We start from the raw sequence: 16,338 nt of genomic DNA, 5'->3' as shown, positions 1-16,338 counted from the left end.
CGCGGCCACCCTGCACACATTGTAAATTCCAGCGCTGTGATTAGTTCGGTAAGTTTTAGACCGAGAGTCTGAGAGAGTCCAGACCGACAAGGTGGTTATTGAACACATAGCGCAAGTCAGTATGCCTGGCCAGCCTATTCCAAACAATGGCTCGACTCATGTCCAGGAATGAGGATTATGTTTTATTTGCTCTACTGCAAGGATTCCCAAAGTGCAACCGTGGGGTTGCGCAAGCTGCCACTAGGGTTTTTTCCCCCCATGCCATAAAGACGTTTAAATAAACATTTCATGGGTAAAAATCAAAATCAAATAATGTAAATGTAATAAATAAATATGCATTCACACAAAAAAAACGTATTTATTTAGAAGTCTTCTAAATCGCAACGGATTCAGGAGAAGAAAACGAGCAGGAATCAAAACTTGTCTCTTTAGCCCTATCCTCTCTTCACTTCGTTTACGTTAGTAGAGGGAAAATTTAATTTGGAAGATTAAATTGAGCGACTGTCTCTCAAAATGGGGACCCATCCGGTCCCTATTTGACTCATCTCGTGGGATACACCCTATATTCTTGGATGGAAAACGGTGTGTCTTTCGACTTTGTCATGCCTGGACGTGGAAACGTTTACATTTGAATTCATGATACTTGGATTTCTACTTATTGGACTTGGTGGATTTTTGATGTATCAGCAAATACAGCAGATGTCAGTAGCCATTTGGCCTTGACCAGGCTGCCGGCTGCGTATGACGCGCTCACTAAGGCGGTGAACGGACAGACTTGGAAGGTCAAGGAGCAGAGCCGAAAAGCTGGATGTGCTGGTACAAACAGCGCTCCCCATGGTGCTGAAACTCTGAACCGGCAACAAGCACTGATGCGCATGTCTTGCCCACACTACTGCTGATGGTGGGAAAAATGGTGCTAGACGTCGTTTATTGAGTATGCGCACACACAGAGCTGTAATACTTTTTACTGTGATTCAGATAGGTGCAGTTCATTTTAACGTAGGGCTGGACGATATAGAAAAAAAAAAAACATTGATAAAATAGAAATATTGGATTGATATTGACAATTATCAACAAATTGAAATATAGTAGATACAGTACTCACAAACACTGAATTCAAGCTTAACCCTTTATTCAACCAACTTTTTACCAAAACTAGTTCTTAAAAAAGAACCAATGCTCTCTGGACCCTTTGAAGGGGTCTGTGTTTGTGATTGGTTGGGAGGGTGTAATGACTGTAACATTAACCTACATGGCTAAAATGCATAGGGAAGGAAAACTTTTATTCTATTTAACTTTTTAGACACTTTTTTCTATCATCAATACACATATATAGATAGATATATATCGTTATTGAATTATTGTCCAGCCCTACTTTAAAGATACAGTTTAGCGCGTATTTAGACCAGAATAGAGAAACCGGCAATCAGTAGTGGGGGTGAGGGGAGCTCACCTCTTTTAGCAGCCTCATCAGATTCTTCTTACTGCCGATTTCTGCTTCCTGCTGATCTGATGTAAGTCTGCTGAAGTCTCTGCACCGCTGAGGTTTCAAATCACTGTGGCTGTACAGGCGGCCCTCTATACTGTTAAATATGACTGACAAAGATCGAGGCAGTAGCCCAGAGTTGTGGTCTGGCCCTGAGAGACAGACATCCGGTCAGGTTAGATACAAAGGCAGACAGAAAGCCTGCGTGGTCTGTTTCTCACCAAGGAAGGTGAAGGTTTTCCCAGCATTGGTGACACCATATGTGAACACCAGACAGTTGCCACCCTGCAGAACGTCCTGGACCAAAGAACGAACTGACCCCTCAAACACAGTCCTCTGACTGGCCTCCGGACCAAACACCTTAACACCACAACATGAAGACATGAGGAAAACAGAACATCTCCTGATCCAGCTGGACAATGACTGCATTGTACCTGAGTGAAAGTGAACTTCTGAGCCGTTTGTGGGAGAGACTTGTCGCTGTGTCGATTTGGCTGACAGATCCTGGGAGCCCTGAGAACCACAGTGTTGGGACCCTCAATGGTCACACAGTCCTACAGGAGAAATCACAGCTAAAAACCGTCAGTTTGAAACAGAGCGTGGAAGGAGAGAGATCCTGGTGGACAACACTATGGGACAGTCAGAGCGCTACAAAGTGAAGTTCAGCAGGAAGAAACGCTAGACACAAATAATATGAGAGCTAGCTGGGCCGGTACAGTACTCTTACATTCAATAGTCACCGTCAAATATGCATGAGGGAGTTCAAAGTAGCTCTCTAGTTACCTGTGACTCTCCGCTGTTGCTTTCAGCTGCAATAAAAGGCCGAACTCTTAGATATACCTGCAGGTTCTCCGTTTGTGATTGAACATTCTGAATGAGGGGAGAAGATATTCATCAGAGAGCAGCAACATTAGGATCCTCCTCCCAGAAAGACTTAACGACCTACCCGTGCTGTCAGAGCATCCAGTTCACCCAGAAGGTTTTTCTTGATGTCCTCCACCTCCACTGGTCCTACTCTCTTCGGTATCCCAGTAAGACAGGACTCCATCATCTCTGCAAACAATCACTTTTTGTAAACCTTTAACATCTGGGGAGAGGATTCAGTTGACATGAACACTAAGAAAACCGAGCATGGGAAGTAAACACACCGCCGTGGAACACGCCGGTCTTAGCAGTGAGATCTGAGCCAAACACAGGGCTGTGTCTGATGGGACGTAATCTTTAAAAGGAGGGAACCTAAGCGGAGGTGTGTCAGGGTTAGCCGTAAACAAAAATCCAGTTTAATCTGCACTACCAGCAGTTTTAAAACGTTCATAAAAACAGCAACTAAATAATAACTTAAAAAAATATAAACGGGAAACGATTATGAACCGCTGCTCTTTATTGTTAGCATCAGCTACATAAAGCTACAATCATTTCCCAAAGCCTTCCCATCAGTTTGAAACGTTTTCAAATGCCCAAAACGGCATCTTTAAAAACACACAACGTTTAACCTCAACATACGACCGAGACTGAGATCACACCGCTACAACCGACCGCTGGATTTAACATGGAAAGCATTGGTAACTGCGATTAACGTTAAATCCATCAACTGCTAGCGGCTACGCGGTAAACGTTTAAACTGCGACCAGCAGACGAATCCGGGAAGGACACGTCACTCAACAACATTGTGCGAAATATCGCGAGATTTCTTCTTCTTCTTCTTCTTCTTCTTCTTCTTCTTCTTCTTCTTCTTCTTCTTCTTCTTCTTCTTCTTCTTCTTCTTCTTCTTCTTCTTCTTCTTCTTCTTCTTCTTCTTCTTGAAATTTATTGGCTGTTGGCAAAAACGTTAGGGGACCATTACAGCCACCAACTGGTAAGGAGTGTGGACCACATGACAAAAAAACAAGCTATATTCTATTATATAATTTACTCTGTTTCAAAAAATATAATATAGCCTGATATCCTCTGCATCCTGATTCCTTTTGCAGTAAATCAACAATATGAAATTTAATTTTCATATTACTAAGTTTCCTAATTAACTTGTTTCTGTGAATCAAATAATCCCTACAACTCAAAATAACATGTTCCACTGTCTCATCTTCCCCGCAGTCACATTGCTCTGTCTGATGTTCCCTATCAAAAATAATGATCTATTCAATCTATTGTGTCCTATTCTAAGTCGTGAAATAATGATCTCTTCTCTCCTGTTTTTTTCTGTTCTTCTCATTTGTCTTTTGGATTTTATAAAACAACCTTCCTTTCTTTTCTTCTTCCCATAACTTTTGCCACCTCTCTTTTGTTTTCTGTTTAATTATACCCTTTATTCTGTTATACTAAAACTAACAATAATCCTTCCCTTATCCTTCCCTTATTGGTACTCTCCTTAGCAGGGGCACCACCAGGGGGTGGCCAAGGGGTGCAGCCAGTGAGCGTAGTTTTTCAGTGTTAAAGTTAATCAAAACTGCCTTGAGAAGCACCATGACTGATGAGCGTTTAAGCAGTTTGGGTGTGCTGAGTGTAGAATCAAAAAGGGCTAGGGCCATTAACTTTGATGACTGTGTGGATATGTTTGCCAAAAAGCATAGAAACAGGCGAATAAAGCTGTTCTGAAGCCTGGTAATCAGAGTTGGAGACTGTTGCTGGGAAGTTATTTTCGTAAAAGTAATTATTATGTTTGTTTCAGAATAAGTTAACGTATAAGTGTTTCTTGTAATCTTTTTTTGTATCCTTGTAATCATTATATGACTGTTGTTCCCTGTTGGGAAATTCCTGTTACATAAATAAATATATAATTTCTGTTCTTGATTTTATTTTTATCTGCCAGTATCTGCTTTTCCCCAGTATTATTTAGTTTTCAATAAATTAATAAAAGTACACCTTATTCCTAATATGATTACATAAGACAAAGCAATTATTGTTCAACTCAAAATGTTAACTGTACTGTTATTGGTCTATATCTATGCATATTAGATCATTAGTAACATTAAAAATCACATAATAACCCATAGTATATCAATAGGTGTTTATTTAAGTCTTTCTGGTAGTTTTCTACAGGCAGCTTTACTACAACTGTAGAATAAAATCCTGAAAATATGCCCTGTAGTTTCAGTCTGCCACCCCAAGAATTTAAGTGGCCCCATCTGGCCACCCCTATGAAAAATTTCTGGAGGCGCCACGGCTCCTTAGCCATCCTGTCTGCCATTTTATTCCCCTTAATCCTGATATGTGCCAGAACCCATACAAAGTGTACTGTTAGCCCCATCATATTTATTCTGTAAAGTGTTTGTTTTATTTCAATTACTATATCAGGTCGACTGGCTGACTGATTATTTTGCAAACTGACTAATGACGAACTGAGCAAATGATAGATTTTAATGGTCTTACCTCTTCCACCCATTGAACTGCTAAAAGCAAAGCTAGCATTTCTCCTGTATACACCGAGACTCCATCGCTAATCCTTTTCCCACATTTATTTAAAACTGTGGTACAATAAATGCTATCCCTACCCTATTAGCTGTATTTTTTATGCATCTGTGTGTAATTGTATATAGTTATATTTATTTTAGTATTCTTGTACTATATATTTATTCATAATGTGAAATTTATCTCTGTTTCAGCTTCAGCATCAGGAAGTATCCAAGGTGGTGCTGCAGTTAATGAAACTGTCTGACATATATCTAACTGATTTAAATTAATTTCATTAACTTTAGTGTTTATTACCCATCCAAAGCTCTTAAATTGCTTCTTTTCCTTTTCCCATCCAGGTTTAAGCACCACTAATCTTGGATGATTATTCCTTTGTCCCTGTAAATTTTACCAGTAGTTTAAAGATAATTGATCCCTTCCATCTTTAAGATGCATTTCTCCCATTTCAACCTTTAATGCTGCTGTTGAAGATGTTTTAAAAGCGCCAGTACATATTCTTAAAGCCTGATGTTGGATAATATTTAACTTATGGAGGTTTGTATCTGCTGCTGAGTTATAAACTATACATCCATAGCGCAATACTGACCTGATTAACCCAGAATACATTTCTTTTAATGAGTTTCTATCAGCTCCCCACTCTGTTCCAATTAAACACCTCATTATATTTAGTACCTTCCTACATTTATCGATTATTTTCTTAATGTGCATACCCCATGTAATTCTTTTATCAAACCACATCCCAAGAAATTTAAATTGTTTAACGCTTTCCAAACCCTGACCATATAATTTTAAGTACATTTTTTCATCTACTCTTTTCCTTGTAAAAAACATTATTTTAGTTTTCTCTACAGAAAGTTTATATCCCCATTTTTCTACACTGAAATTGCTCCCTGAAGTTTCTTTACAATGAAGTCTAAATTTTCCACCCTCTACTTCTTTAAACATATCATTAACTACCACAGAAAATAACGCCGGACTTACTATACTTTCCTGCGGTATCCCATTTTCTATATTCACTCTCTCAGAAAAATCCTTCCCAATCCTCATTTGTATATGTCCGTCTTCTAGAAAAACTTTAATCCATCTAAACATATGACCATTTATACCCATTCTTCTGATTTTAAATAATAACCCTTCACTCCACATCATATCATATGTTCTCTTAATATCAGAAAATACTGCCTCAACACTCTCTTGGGCCTTTTCATGCTCTAAATATAAAATTGGATCTATTGTACCTCTCCCTCTCCTGAAACCACTCTGATATGACAATATAAGTCCCTTATTTTCCATATAATATATTAATCTTTCATTTATCATTCTCTCCATTATTTTACATATTTTGTTTTTTACAAGATGTTTACATCGTTAACATCTTATGTAAAATAAGATGTTAACGCTATCGGACGATAATTTCCTGGTTTTGACTCATCTTTCCCTGGTTTTCTGATTGGAATAATCACTGCTTCCTTCCAATTCTTTGGCAATTCCCCATCCTCCCATATTCTATTATACATTTCTAATAAAATATTTTTAGAAGATTCACTTAAATTAATTTCATTAACTTTAGAGTTCATTATTTATCCAAAGCTCTTTAATTGTTTATTTTCCTTTTCCCATCCAGGTTATAGCACCTCTAATCTTGGATGATCATTCCTTTGTCCCTGTAAATTTGACCAGTAGTTGCATGTTAACGCTATCAGCCGATAATTTCCTGGTTTTGACTCATCTTTCCCTGGTTTTCTGATTGGAGTAATCACTGCTTCCTTCCAATGCTTAGGCAATTCCCCATCCTCCCATATCCTATTATATATTTCTAATAAAGTACTGTAGCCGGCAGTGGCGGCTGGCCCATAGGGGGCGATCGGGCGCTGCCCTCCCTAGATGTGGAGGGGAAAAGTCAAAATATATATAGATTTTAAAAGTATTATTAATGTCAGTTTTTACTTAATAGTACGTGGCTACATGTAATAAGAATTATTAAAACACTTCTACTGATTGACTATAATTTAACAGTCCATTTCCACCAACAGACGTATCATTTCTCTTTTTTTTTTTAATAAGCTTTATTGGAAAATGCTTTACAATACAGAAATAAGTACAATTTCCTAGGAACAATTGCCAGGGGTTTGTTTAAAAAAAATAATAAAATAAATAAATAAAATAAATAAAAACTAACTGAATAAAGTAAAAGTAGCAATAAATAAGCAATAAGCATGTAAAGGGATTACATAAATACTTTAAATTTAGAGCATAAAGATAAAGTTTTAACAGCCTTTTTGTTACTGGAGGAGGACAATGTAGAAAAATAAGTTGTTGCTTCCTTTAAAAAAGAGATACATGAGGGTCTAGTCATAATAATTTTACATTTGTGAATATAAAATTTGGCCAACAGTAGCAAAAGATTACATAAGAAGAAATGGTCAGAAAGTTCCTTTTTATATTTTGTGATTCCCAATAAGACATCTTTAAAATAAAGTTCAAATTTATCATAAATATTGTCCAGAATGAAGCGACAAATTCCTTGCCAAAAACGCCTGGTGTGTTCACAAGACCAAAACAGGTGAGAGACAGACTCTGAGTAAATGTTACAGAAAGTACAAGCAGTATCAATGTCCTTTTTGTATTTAACCAAAAATGACTTTACTGGATAACAGCGGTGAATGATTTTAAAGGAAACTTCTTTAACCTTATTTACTAGTAAATATTTATTGGGTAAAGACCATGTTTTGTTCCAGCATACCTCTGAGGCCAGACCAGACCAGATTGAAATTACGTAGGGAACTGAGATGCAGTTTGCTTGGAATAAAGTACGAATATGTTTGTTATTTTTAGGAGATTTGGGTTGAAAACACAATTTACCTACATAAGTGTCAGTTAGTTCAATTGGAGGTCTTGGGCCTTTGGAGAACAGAGAAGTCTGACCTTTAAATAACATTATAACACCTGGTGGAACAGCATCAAAGACAATAGCAAACTGTTTTGGGTTTATAGGAATCTTAAAATGACACAAAAATTCTTGATAATTAAAGAGGTTGCCTTTTTCATTGAAGAGTTGACTCACCAGTGTAATACCATTCCTAAACCAGTTTTCAAAAAACAGATTTTTTCTTGTAACATACATCTTTGTTATTCCAAAGAAAATACCTATTAGGAGAGAAATTATGTTTGAAAATCAGTGACCAGGCCAAAAGGGCTTGTTTATGAAAATTAGAGAGAGCGACAGGAATGCGATCAATGTTATAATTACACAACAATACAAACTTAAGACCACCAATCTTAGAGAACAAGTAGTGAGGAATAAAATTCCAGATTGAGGTAGGATTTTTAAGGCAATTTTTAATCCAGTTCACTTTGAGTGTATTGTTGATTGTTGTAAAGTCAAGAAAGTTAAGACCTCCTGCATCATAACTATTCATTAAAACAGATTTTTTAATGTAATGAGTTTTGTTTTTCCAAATAAAGTTGCAAAGTGTCCTATCAATTTCTTTGCACATTTTTTGGTCCACAGCCAAAGAAACAGCAGCATAGGTTAATCTGGATATTCCTTCATCTTTAGAAAGTAATATTCTACCCCGAAGGAATAAGTCTCTTTGGAGCCATGAGTTAAATCTTTTTTGTTTTTTCTAAAATTGGGCTAAAGTTGAGGTCACATCTAGAGATCTGTTTCTTGGTTAAGGTTATTCCTAAGTAATTAACGGTTTCTTTAATTGGAATATTGCAGAGATGAGGCAGCTCACAATTCTTAACAGGCATTAATTCACATTTAAGTAAAGACCAGAAGCCTCAGAAAATAATTTTATCAATTCAAGTGCCAGAGAAATTTCAGACGAGTCTTTTTGTAATGATTAGAGGAAAAGGACCCAGAATTCAGCCAGACCAGCAGAGGTTTCTTAAAAAAAAACTCTTTAATTACCAACTCAAAAAACGGGGAAAAATCCAAGCAGATTGTAGAACAAAAAGATGACACAAAAAATGAACTAACGAGCAGGGCAGACAAGGCAGGAACAGACCGGACAGAATGGCTCAGGTTTCTGGAGGAAAAGGGGTCAAAAATCCAAAACGCAAACTAACATACAGAATTGCAGGAGACTCACCCATACTCAACAGGACAACCTGGCACTGATGTCTGGTCTCAGCAGTTTATATGAAGGTGGAATCAGGTGAAAACGGTGAGAGGTGATTGCAGCAGAGGTGGAGTTAGGCAGGTGTGCAGAGTAAGTAATTAGACCAGACATCAGTGCTAAGGCTCAAAACAAGAACAGATCAGAAACCAAACTAAAAACAATAACTGTAAAAGAAGTCTCAAAACTCACACTAAGACACAAACCAAAACTAAGACAGAACTCCAAGCTATGACAGAACCTAAAACACAAATAAACCAAAAAGCAGGGAAAAGCCAACTTTAACCAAATCATAAACAGGAACCAAGACAGAATATTACACTTTTAAGAAAATTGTTGTATCATCAGCCAATTGGCTGATGATAATTCTTTTGTCCAGAATTGACATTCCACCCAATTGACTATTTATTATGTGACTAGCCAAGAGTTGAGTTGATAACAGAAATAAATAAGGGGAAATAGAACAGCCTTGCCGTATACTACGTTTTAAGTCGAATCTTGGGGATGTTCCATTTTTCAATTTGATTGAACTATTTCCATTATTATATAATGTTTTAATAGTACTGCAGAAAAAATTACCAAAACCAAATAAGTTTAATGTTTCAAAAATAAAGTTGTTCAATTGAATCGAATGCTTTGTAAAAGTCCAGAAAAAGGATAAAGCTTTCATCGTTTATCAAATCGGGGTAATCTAATATGTCAAGCAGAAGTCTAATATTATTTGAGATGTGTCTATTTCTTAAAAAGCCGGATTGTGTTTCTTCAATAATATCATCCAGAACTAACTTTAATCGCTTAGCAAAAATTGTGGCCAGGATTTTGTAATCGTTGTTTAGTAGACTAATTGGCCGCCAGTTGTCAATAAGTAACAGATCCTTCTTTGGTTTGGGAATAAGAGTAATGAGTCCTTGAGTTAAGGTGGGAGGGAGGGTTCCCTTAAAAATACTTTCATTATAAACCGCCAATAAGAATGGAGCAAGATCTTCAGCGAATGATTTATAAAACTCAGACAGCAAAACATCTGTTCCAGGTGATTTATTATTCTTCAGGCACTTAATTGAATCAAGTATTTCTTTTAATGTAATAAGACAATCGCAAAATTCTTTGTCATCAGGAGTGACTTGCTTTATGTCTATCAAGGAATTTATAAACTTATTAGCATTACTCTCACAATATTTAGAGCTGTATAAATCTTTATAGAAGTTAGAGCAGAACTTAGCAATGTTGGTTGTGTCATTACATACAACATTATCTATAAGAAGTCGGTGAATTGTATTAGTAGCAATTTACGATTTTTCCAATCTAAAGAAATATGCTGAGTTTTGCTCCCCTTCCTCTATCCACTGCCTTCTAGATCTAATATAAGCACCGTCAGCCTTAGCTTGATATAATTTGTCTAACTTGTTTTGGCTTTCCGATAATTCCACTTTTTCTGCAGAAGACAATTTATCAGGCGAAACAGAAGACAAAGCTGCTATCTTTGAAATAACTTTTGCTTCATCGGATCGCTTTTGCTTTGAAAGATCGCTGCAATATTTCCTAAAAAACATTCCTAATTCGAATTTCAAAAGTTCCCATTTTTTCCCATACATTTTGTCGACCTTACTTTCATTCCAAAATTTCAATATCAACCTCTTGACCATAAATTGAACAGCTTTATGAGATAAAATAGAACTATTGAGTTTCCAATATGAAGTATGTGGACGGCAAGAGGAAGGGATCAGAGAAACGTTAATTTGAATTGCCTTATGATCGGTCAAAGGGGTGGAGAGAATATCAACATCTGTGTTGTCTTTAAGATTACTCGAAATTAACCACAAGTCTATTCTAGATTGTCTAGATCTTGATTTATTACACCAAGTAAAGTTTCGAGCAGAGGGATTTTTTTCTCTCCATATATCTATTAAGTCAAATTTTTGCATAAATATTTTTAAATCTGCATTGGAACCAGCACGAGTTCCAGCTGGCCATCTATCCATTAAATCATCCAAAGTGATATTAAAATCCCCTCCACAAATCAGGTAAGCATTAGGAAATTTGGCCAGCCAAAAGAGAATTTTGTTTTCTACCTCATTTATCAAGTCTTTATTTTCATGTACTGTGTTGTAGCCATAAACATTAATAGTTATAAAATTAAGGTCGTAAACATTAAGAACTTGGCAAATATAATGACCTTTGCTGTCACTCTCTGAGTGTAAAACAGAACCTGTAAATCGGTTTTTAAATGTGCAAACCCCAGCAGAATGTTGTGAAGCATGTGAGAAAAAAGCTTCATTGCCCCATTGGGACCTCCAAAACTGCATGTCATTAGATACAGTGTGAGTTTCTTGAAAAAAACAGAAATCCGTTTTACATTGCTTACTGAACAAAAAAAGAGCTTTACGTTTCAAATTATTCCTTAAACCCCTGGCATTAAGTGAAACAACAGACAAAGACATACAATGAAAAGAGTCAGCTAAAGAGCTTTGACGATGAAAACTGTAGTAAATGATGCGAGAACAGCATCAGAATGAGAATTAAAGTATATTGGTAGCCTTCCAAAAAAACAACGTTCAAACAAGAGGCCAGCAGCGAACAGTTCTAGGGTTTTTCATTACTTCGCTCTAAACTGGAGGGAGGATTTCCTTTTTATCAATGAAGGCACGACCGCCCACAAAGTAGGCAACCTTCCCAGCTCTCCGAGCCTCACTTACAAGGGGCCACAGCTTCATCCTGGCTTCTCTGTCGGCTTTGCAAAGATCCTCAGTGAAGCGAAGATTGTTCTCCTTAAGGTAAGAAGAATTCTTGGCTGCCGCCCATACTGCTGCTCTGTGCATGCGGGAGGAGAATTGCAGTATGATGCTCCTGGTGCTGTTAGGCTTTTTTATTCCCACACGATGCACGGAGTCAATAACATCTGGAAGTTTCTCAGCATTCTCAGGAAGCAGCGCTTGGCAGATTCAAATCACCTCTCTCCGTAAATCCTTCTCTTCCCCGCGCTCTGACACGCCGTGTAGCTTCAGGTTCCACCGCCGAGAGTATCGCTCCATTTCTGTGATGCGTGACTCCAACATATTAACATGTTTCTTTTCTTCATCCAGAGCATGTTCAAGCTGTGAAACTTTCCCCTTCATCTCACTCATTTGGTTGCAGAGAATTTCCACATTTCCCCTCAGAGTAGTTATCTGCACTGCGTTCTCTTGAATCAGGGATTTCAGCTCGTCTGACCTGCTGTTTATTAGCTTCGACAAAGTAGCAACAATGTCTCCGCTATCTGCATCACTTTTACCTTTTTTAACAGGTGGTTTCTCTGGAGTAAGGGCCAGCGGAGGGAAGTCTTCTTCTTCCATCAGAGAGATTTTGGGGATGTCAGAACGGGCGGCATAATCATGACAAGTCTCGATGGGAACGTTAGAATCTTTGCCGCCGCCAGTAGCTTCCGGCCCTGCGGCCTTCCCTGAGCTTTTTCTCTTTCCACTAGAACTTGACATTTTTTCGAAAAAGTTTCTGGGGCTGACGTAAACAATTAAAAGTTCAGTAGAGCTTAGGAAAGAGTGAAGTTATGTCGTTTAAAGACTACCTGTGCAAGTAAAAGTTCAATCTGATGGCTGCTCTCAAAGTTTGTGACCGTTCACAGCGCCATCTTGGACCGTTTTTCCCAGACGTATCATTTCTCTTCTTCTACACTTGTGGAGCTGTGACTCAAGGAGCCCTACAAGTGTAGCGAAATAACCAATCGTGTACTGTTGCTAGGGAAGATTTGGCTTTCTTGAGCGTTCTCGTGTGCTCATGACACGTCATCAGCCTCAGCCCTAGCACTGTTCCAATGCTGAGAACGCCAAATCGAGAACGCGCCGAATTCCCCGGATGTTGTTCTCGCCCGCCCTCTTTATCGAGCATGCATCAGAGCAGACTTGTGCGTTCTTCAGACTGACCGCTTGCCCAGAATGCACCGCGGCCGCAGCTTGATTCAAGACAGCGCAAACAGAGCTCACAGCGGTAAGTTAAAAAATTCCCTTTTCTGCTGCTGTTGTTCTTCAAAAGTACGTTTTAAGATCGTTTGAGGCGAGAACATTATACTTTTAAGTTTTCTCTATGTGGCCTGTTTACAGAGTTAGTGCGTAATTAAAAGAAGTAGAGTGCATAATGCCGCTGGTTATGATTTATTTATTTGTTTTGTGTTTATCTGACTGACGTGTGTTGCTTTATTAACTCAATACTTGCTGGAATAAATTGTAAATGTCTCCCTAGGACGGCAGCAGCATATAAAATAAATAAATAAATAAATACATTCTATAAATGTTTTTCCTATCTAAGTGAGTTTCTTCTGAGTCAGGACACGAATAATTGAGAGGAGAAAGAGGGAAAGAAAATAATAGTAATAATAGTATATGAAAAAACAGACATTTATTTTATACAAATGTTTAATCTTTGGAAAAGAATGAAGGTGTAATATATTCAACAAATTATTAACAGTTACTAACATGGTTTAAAACAAAGAAATAACTCATTAAGATCTTATACAAACAGACAATGCCTATAAACTTACAATTGAAAATAGTTGGAATGGAAATTAATTTACACATTATTTTATGTATTTTTCCAGGTGGTGAAGAAAAAAGAAATGAAGCAGCATGTGAACATGACTCCAACTGATCTACATTAGGTCAGGTGTAGTCATGTTCACTTAAACATGCAGCCAGCTGGAGCAGCTCCCTGTCTTCAGCCGCTGGATGGTCATCCTCCTCTGGATCAACCTCCTCATCCTCCTCTGGGTCCACCTCCTCATCCTCCACGTCTAGCTGGTCACCTGCTGCTATACAAATACTGTGGAGGATGCAGCAGGCAGCGATTACTTTTGGGGCAAACGTCAGGCGGACCTCCAACGCCCTTAAGAAGATGGAACGCCACCGTGTCTTCAGACCACCAAAGACACGCTCAATGATGTTAATCAGCCTTGGCGTGGTGTCTGTTGTAGCGTGCCTCCACTTGACCTGTACCAAATATAAAATTAACTTGTAATTTAGGTAATATGCTGATATGTCTTTATCTTCTATCCAATTAATATAATCTATGTATCAGTTGTGTGTCATTGTTGGCTCTATTTAAGGACAAGAAGGTAAGAGATCTTACTGGCAAGCTGTTTCCCTATAGGATGCACCACAGGCCAGCCAGCAGAGGGTCACCAGCACCTCTATCTCCTGTGGCCATCCATGGACCTTCTGATGGGCAGCAGCTGAAGGAGGAGGACGATGGTGGCCCTGTTTAGCTAGAAGGCTGGTTTCAGGTCCCCTTCATTAAAAAATATTTGGAGGATTGGCACAGAGGTGTTTATCCTCACATATTTGGTTTCTGTTTCTTCCTGTAAATAAAAAATGTTTTTTCAATTCTCACCTTTTCACACCATAAAACTATAACTGCTTAACATGCAGATTAATATAGTTCTCAAGAAAGAAAAGGTAAAATGTATAGCGTTGTATAGTAAATGTAACAAATGGTTTTCCTTCTCTGGTATTTTTACCATTTCACTGAAAAATGAGCTGAACTAACTGCACATAATTTATAGATTAATCACTGTAAAGGTGGACAGACATAAAAATGTTTTTTTTTTCCTTTCTTAATGATCAATGCTGTGAAGGTCAGGAGGTGCAATAAAGTAGCTTAACCCTACTGTTATTAATGTTAAAAATGGGTGTTCATTTTTATTAATATAGGAAAAATAGTCACAATTTCAACCTGATCACGTTTTTAATACCATCCTCAATGTTTTTTTAAAGATAAAAGTAGGAAATAGGCTGTCAATCTTAAAATGCCTACCAGTTGGCAATAGATGGGCGAGCAAAGCCTGCCTTCTGAGCCTCCTCTGCTGCATCAATCTTCTCCTTGCTCGGATTTGTCTCCTTAACTGCATCACCTCCTCTTCAGCCTGCTGGTAAAGCTGACCAACGACCGAAGCAACAGCAATATTGCTCGTATCGCTCATTTTGCTTCTACAAAGTGCTGATTTTTAAAGAAGATTCAATCGCCTCTGCAACTACAACAATTACAACTCCCCACAAAGAAATTCACGCTATTGCTGGTTTTATACCCACAGTTCTGTAATTATTTTAGATATTTTTTATACCTATACTTAGAAATTAATTTAAATAAAAAACGTTTTCAACACAAACAAACATAAATTTGGAAAGCATAAACTCTTTCTTAAAAAACTTGAATATACCTAAACTCTTAAAGGAAGATAAAGATAATTTGGATCAAGATATTACAACAGAAGAAATAGGACAAGCCATTGACAATATGCAACTAGGGAAAAGAGCAGGCCCAGATGGAATTCCAATAGATTTATATAAGATCCTCAAAGACAAGCTCCTGTCCCCATTATTAGATATGTTTAAAGAAATTTTTCACTCAAATTATTTACCTTCCTCAATAAATGCCGCCATGATAATCCTACTGCCGAAGCCAGGTAGAGCTCCAAATAAATGTGAGAACTTTAGGCCGATTAGTTTATTGAATTCAGACCTAAAAATAATCTCCAAGTTGTTAGCACGACGATTGCAAAAAGTTTTAACAAAGATAATTGATCAAGACCAAAATGGGTTTATTTTGGGGAGGCAAGGCTCTCATAACGTGAGGAGACTATTAAATATAATTCACTATAATAAAGGTGCCCCAGACTCAGCCCTTTTGTCATTAGATGCCGAAAAGGCATTCGACAGAGTCCACTGGGAATATCTTTTTCAAGTTATGGGTAATTTCAACTGTGGAAACAACTTTGTAAAATGGGTCAAAATATTATACAGTAATGCCTCAGCTGAAATATTAACTAATAGAAATATTTCCAAACCAATAAAGATTAATAGAGGCTGTAGGCAGGGCTGCCCTTTATCACCTTTACTATTCACTCTGGCAATAGAGCCCTTTGCTATTGCGATTCGCTCAAACCCTCATCTCACTGGCATCACTGTTGGACCTACAGAGCACAGGATTTCTTTGTTTGCAGATGATGTGATTTTGTTCATATCAAAATTAAATCGATCAATACAAACTATCATGGAAATAATTAAATCATTTAGTGAAATTTCTGGATACAAAATAAACAAAAACAAGTCTTCTATTCTCTTAATGAACGCAAATGAAAGAAACAACCCTCCCTCAGATGTCTTGCAGTTCAAAATAGTCAGCGATTTCAAATATTTAGGGGTACAAATCTTTTCTGACCTTGATCAGGTCGTTGTGTCAAATTACAATCACATATTGAATGAAGTAGACAAGTTATTTGAAAGATGGATGACCTTACCAATATCTTTAGTTGGAAGAATAAATATAATTAAAATGAAT

General features: G+C 37.5%; 1 protein-coding gene across 2 annotated transcripts in view; it reads right to left on the bottom strand.

Annotated features, from left to right (window-relative positions):
• LOC105922856 (kinesin-like protein KIF20A) overlaps nucleotides 1–3,207 on the bottom strand; it is a 97,569-nt gene extending 94,362 nt beyond the window's left edge. For both annotated transcript variants that reach the window (XM_036133181.1, XM_036133182.1), the window contains exons 1-6: nucleotides 2,635–3,207; nucleotides 2,433–2,539; nucleotides 2,270–2,356; nucleotides 1,921–2,040; nucleotides 1,708–1,846; nucleotides 1,454–1,638 (exon numbers count right to left, since the gene is read on the bottom strand). In XM_036133181.1, coding sequence (XP_035989074.1) covers nucleotides 1,454–1,638; nucleotides 1,708–1,846; nucleotides 1,921–2,040; nucleotides 2,270–2,356; nucleotides 2,433–2,537 — 636 coding nt within the window. In that variant the 5' untranslated portion in view covers nucleotides 2,538–2,539; nucleotides 2,635–3,207. The remainder of the gene's footprint in view (nucleotides 1–1,453; nucleotides 1,639–1,707; nucleotides 1,847–1,920; nucleotides 2,041–2,269; nucleotides 2,357–2,432; nucleotides 2,540–2,634) is intronic.
• Between the last annotated feature and the right edge of the window lie 13,131 nt (nucleotides 3,208–16,338).

This window comes from Fundulus heteroclitus, unplaced genomic scaffold (genome assembly GCF_011125445.2).
Source record: "Fundulus heteroclitus isolate FHET01 unplaced genomic scaffold, MU-UCD_Fhet_4.1 scaffold_59, whole genome shotgun sequence".
In the NCBI taxonomy this organism is placed as follows: Eukaryota; Metazoa; Chordata; class Actinopteri; order Cyprinodontiformes; family Fundulidae; genus Fundulus; species Fundulus heteroclitus.
This window is presented reverse-complemented; position numbering and strand designations above follow the sequence as displayed.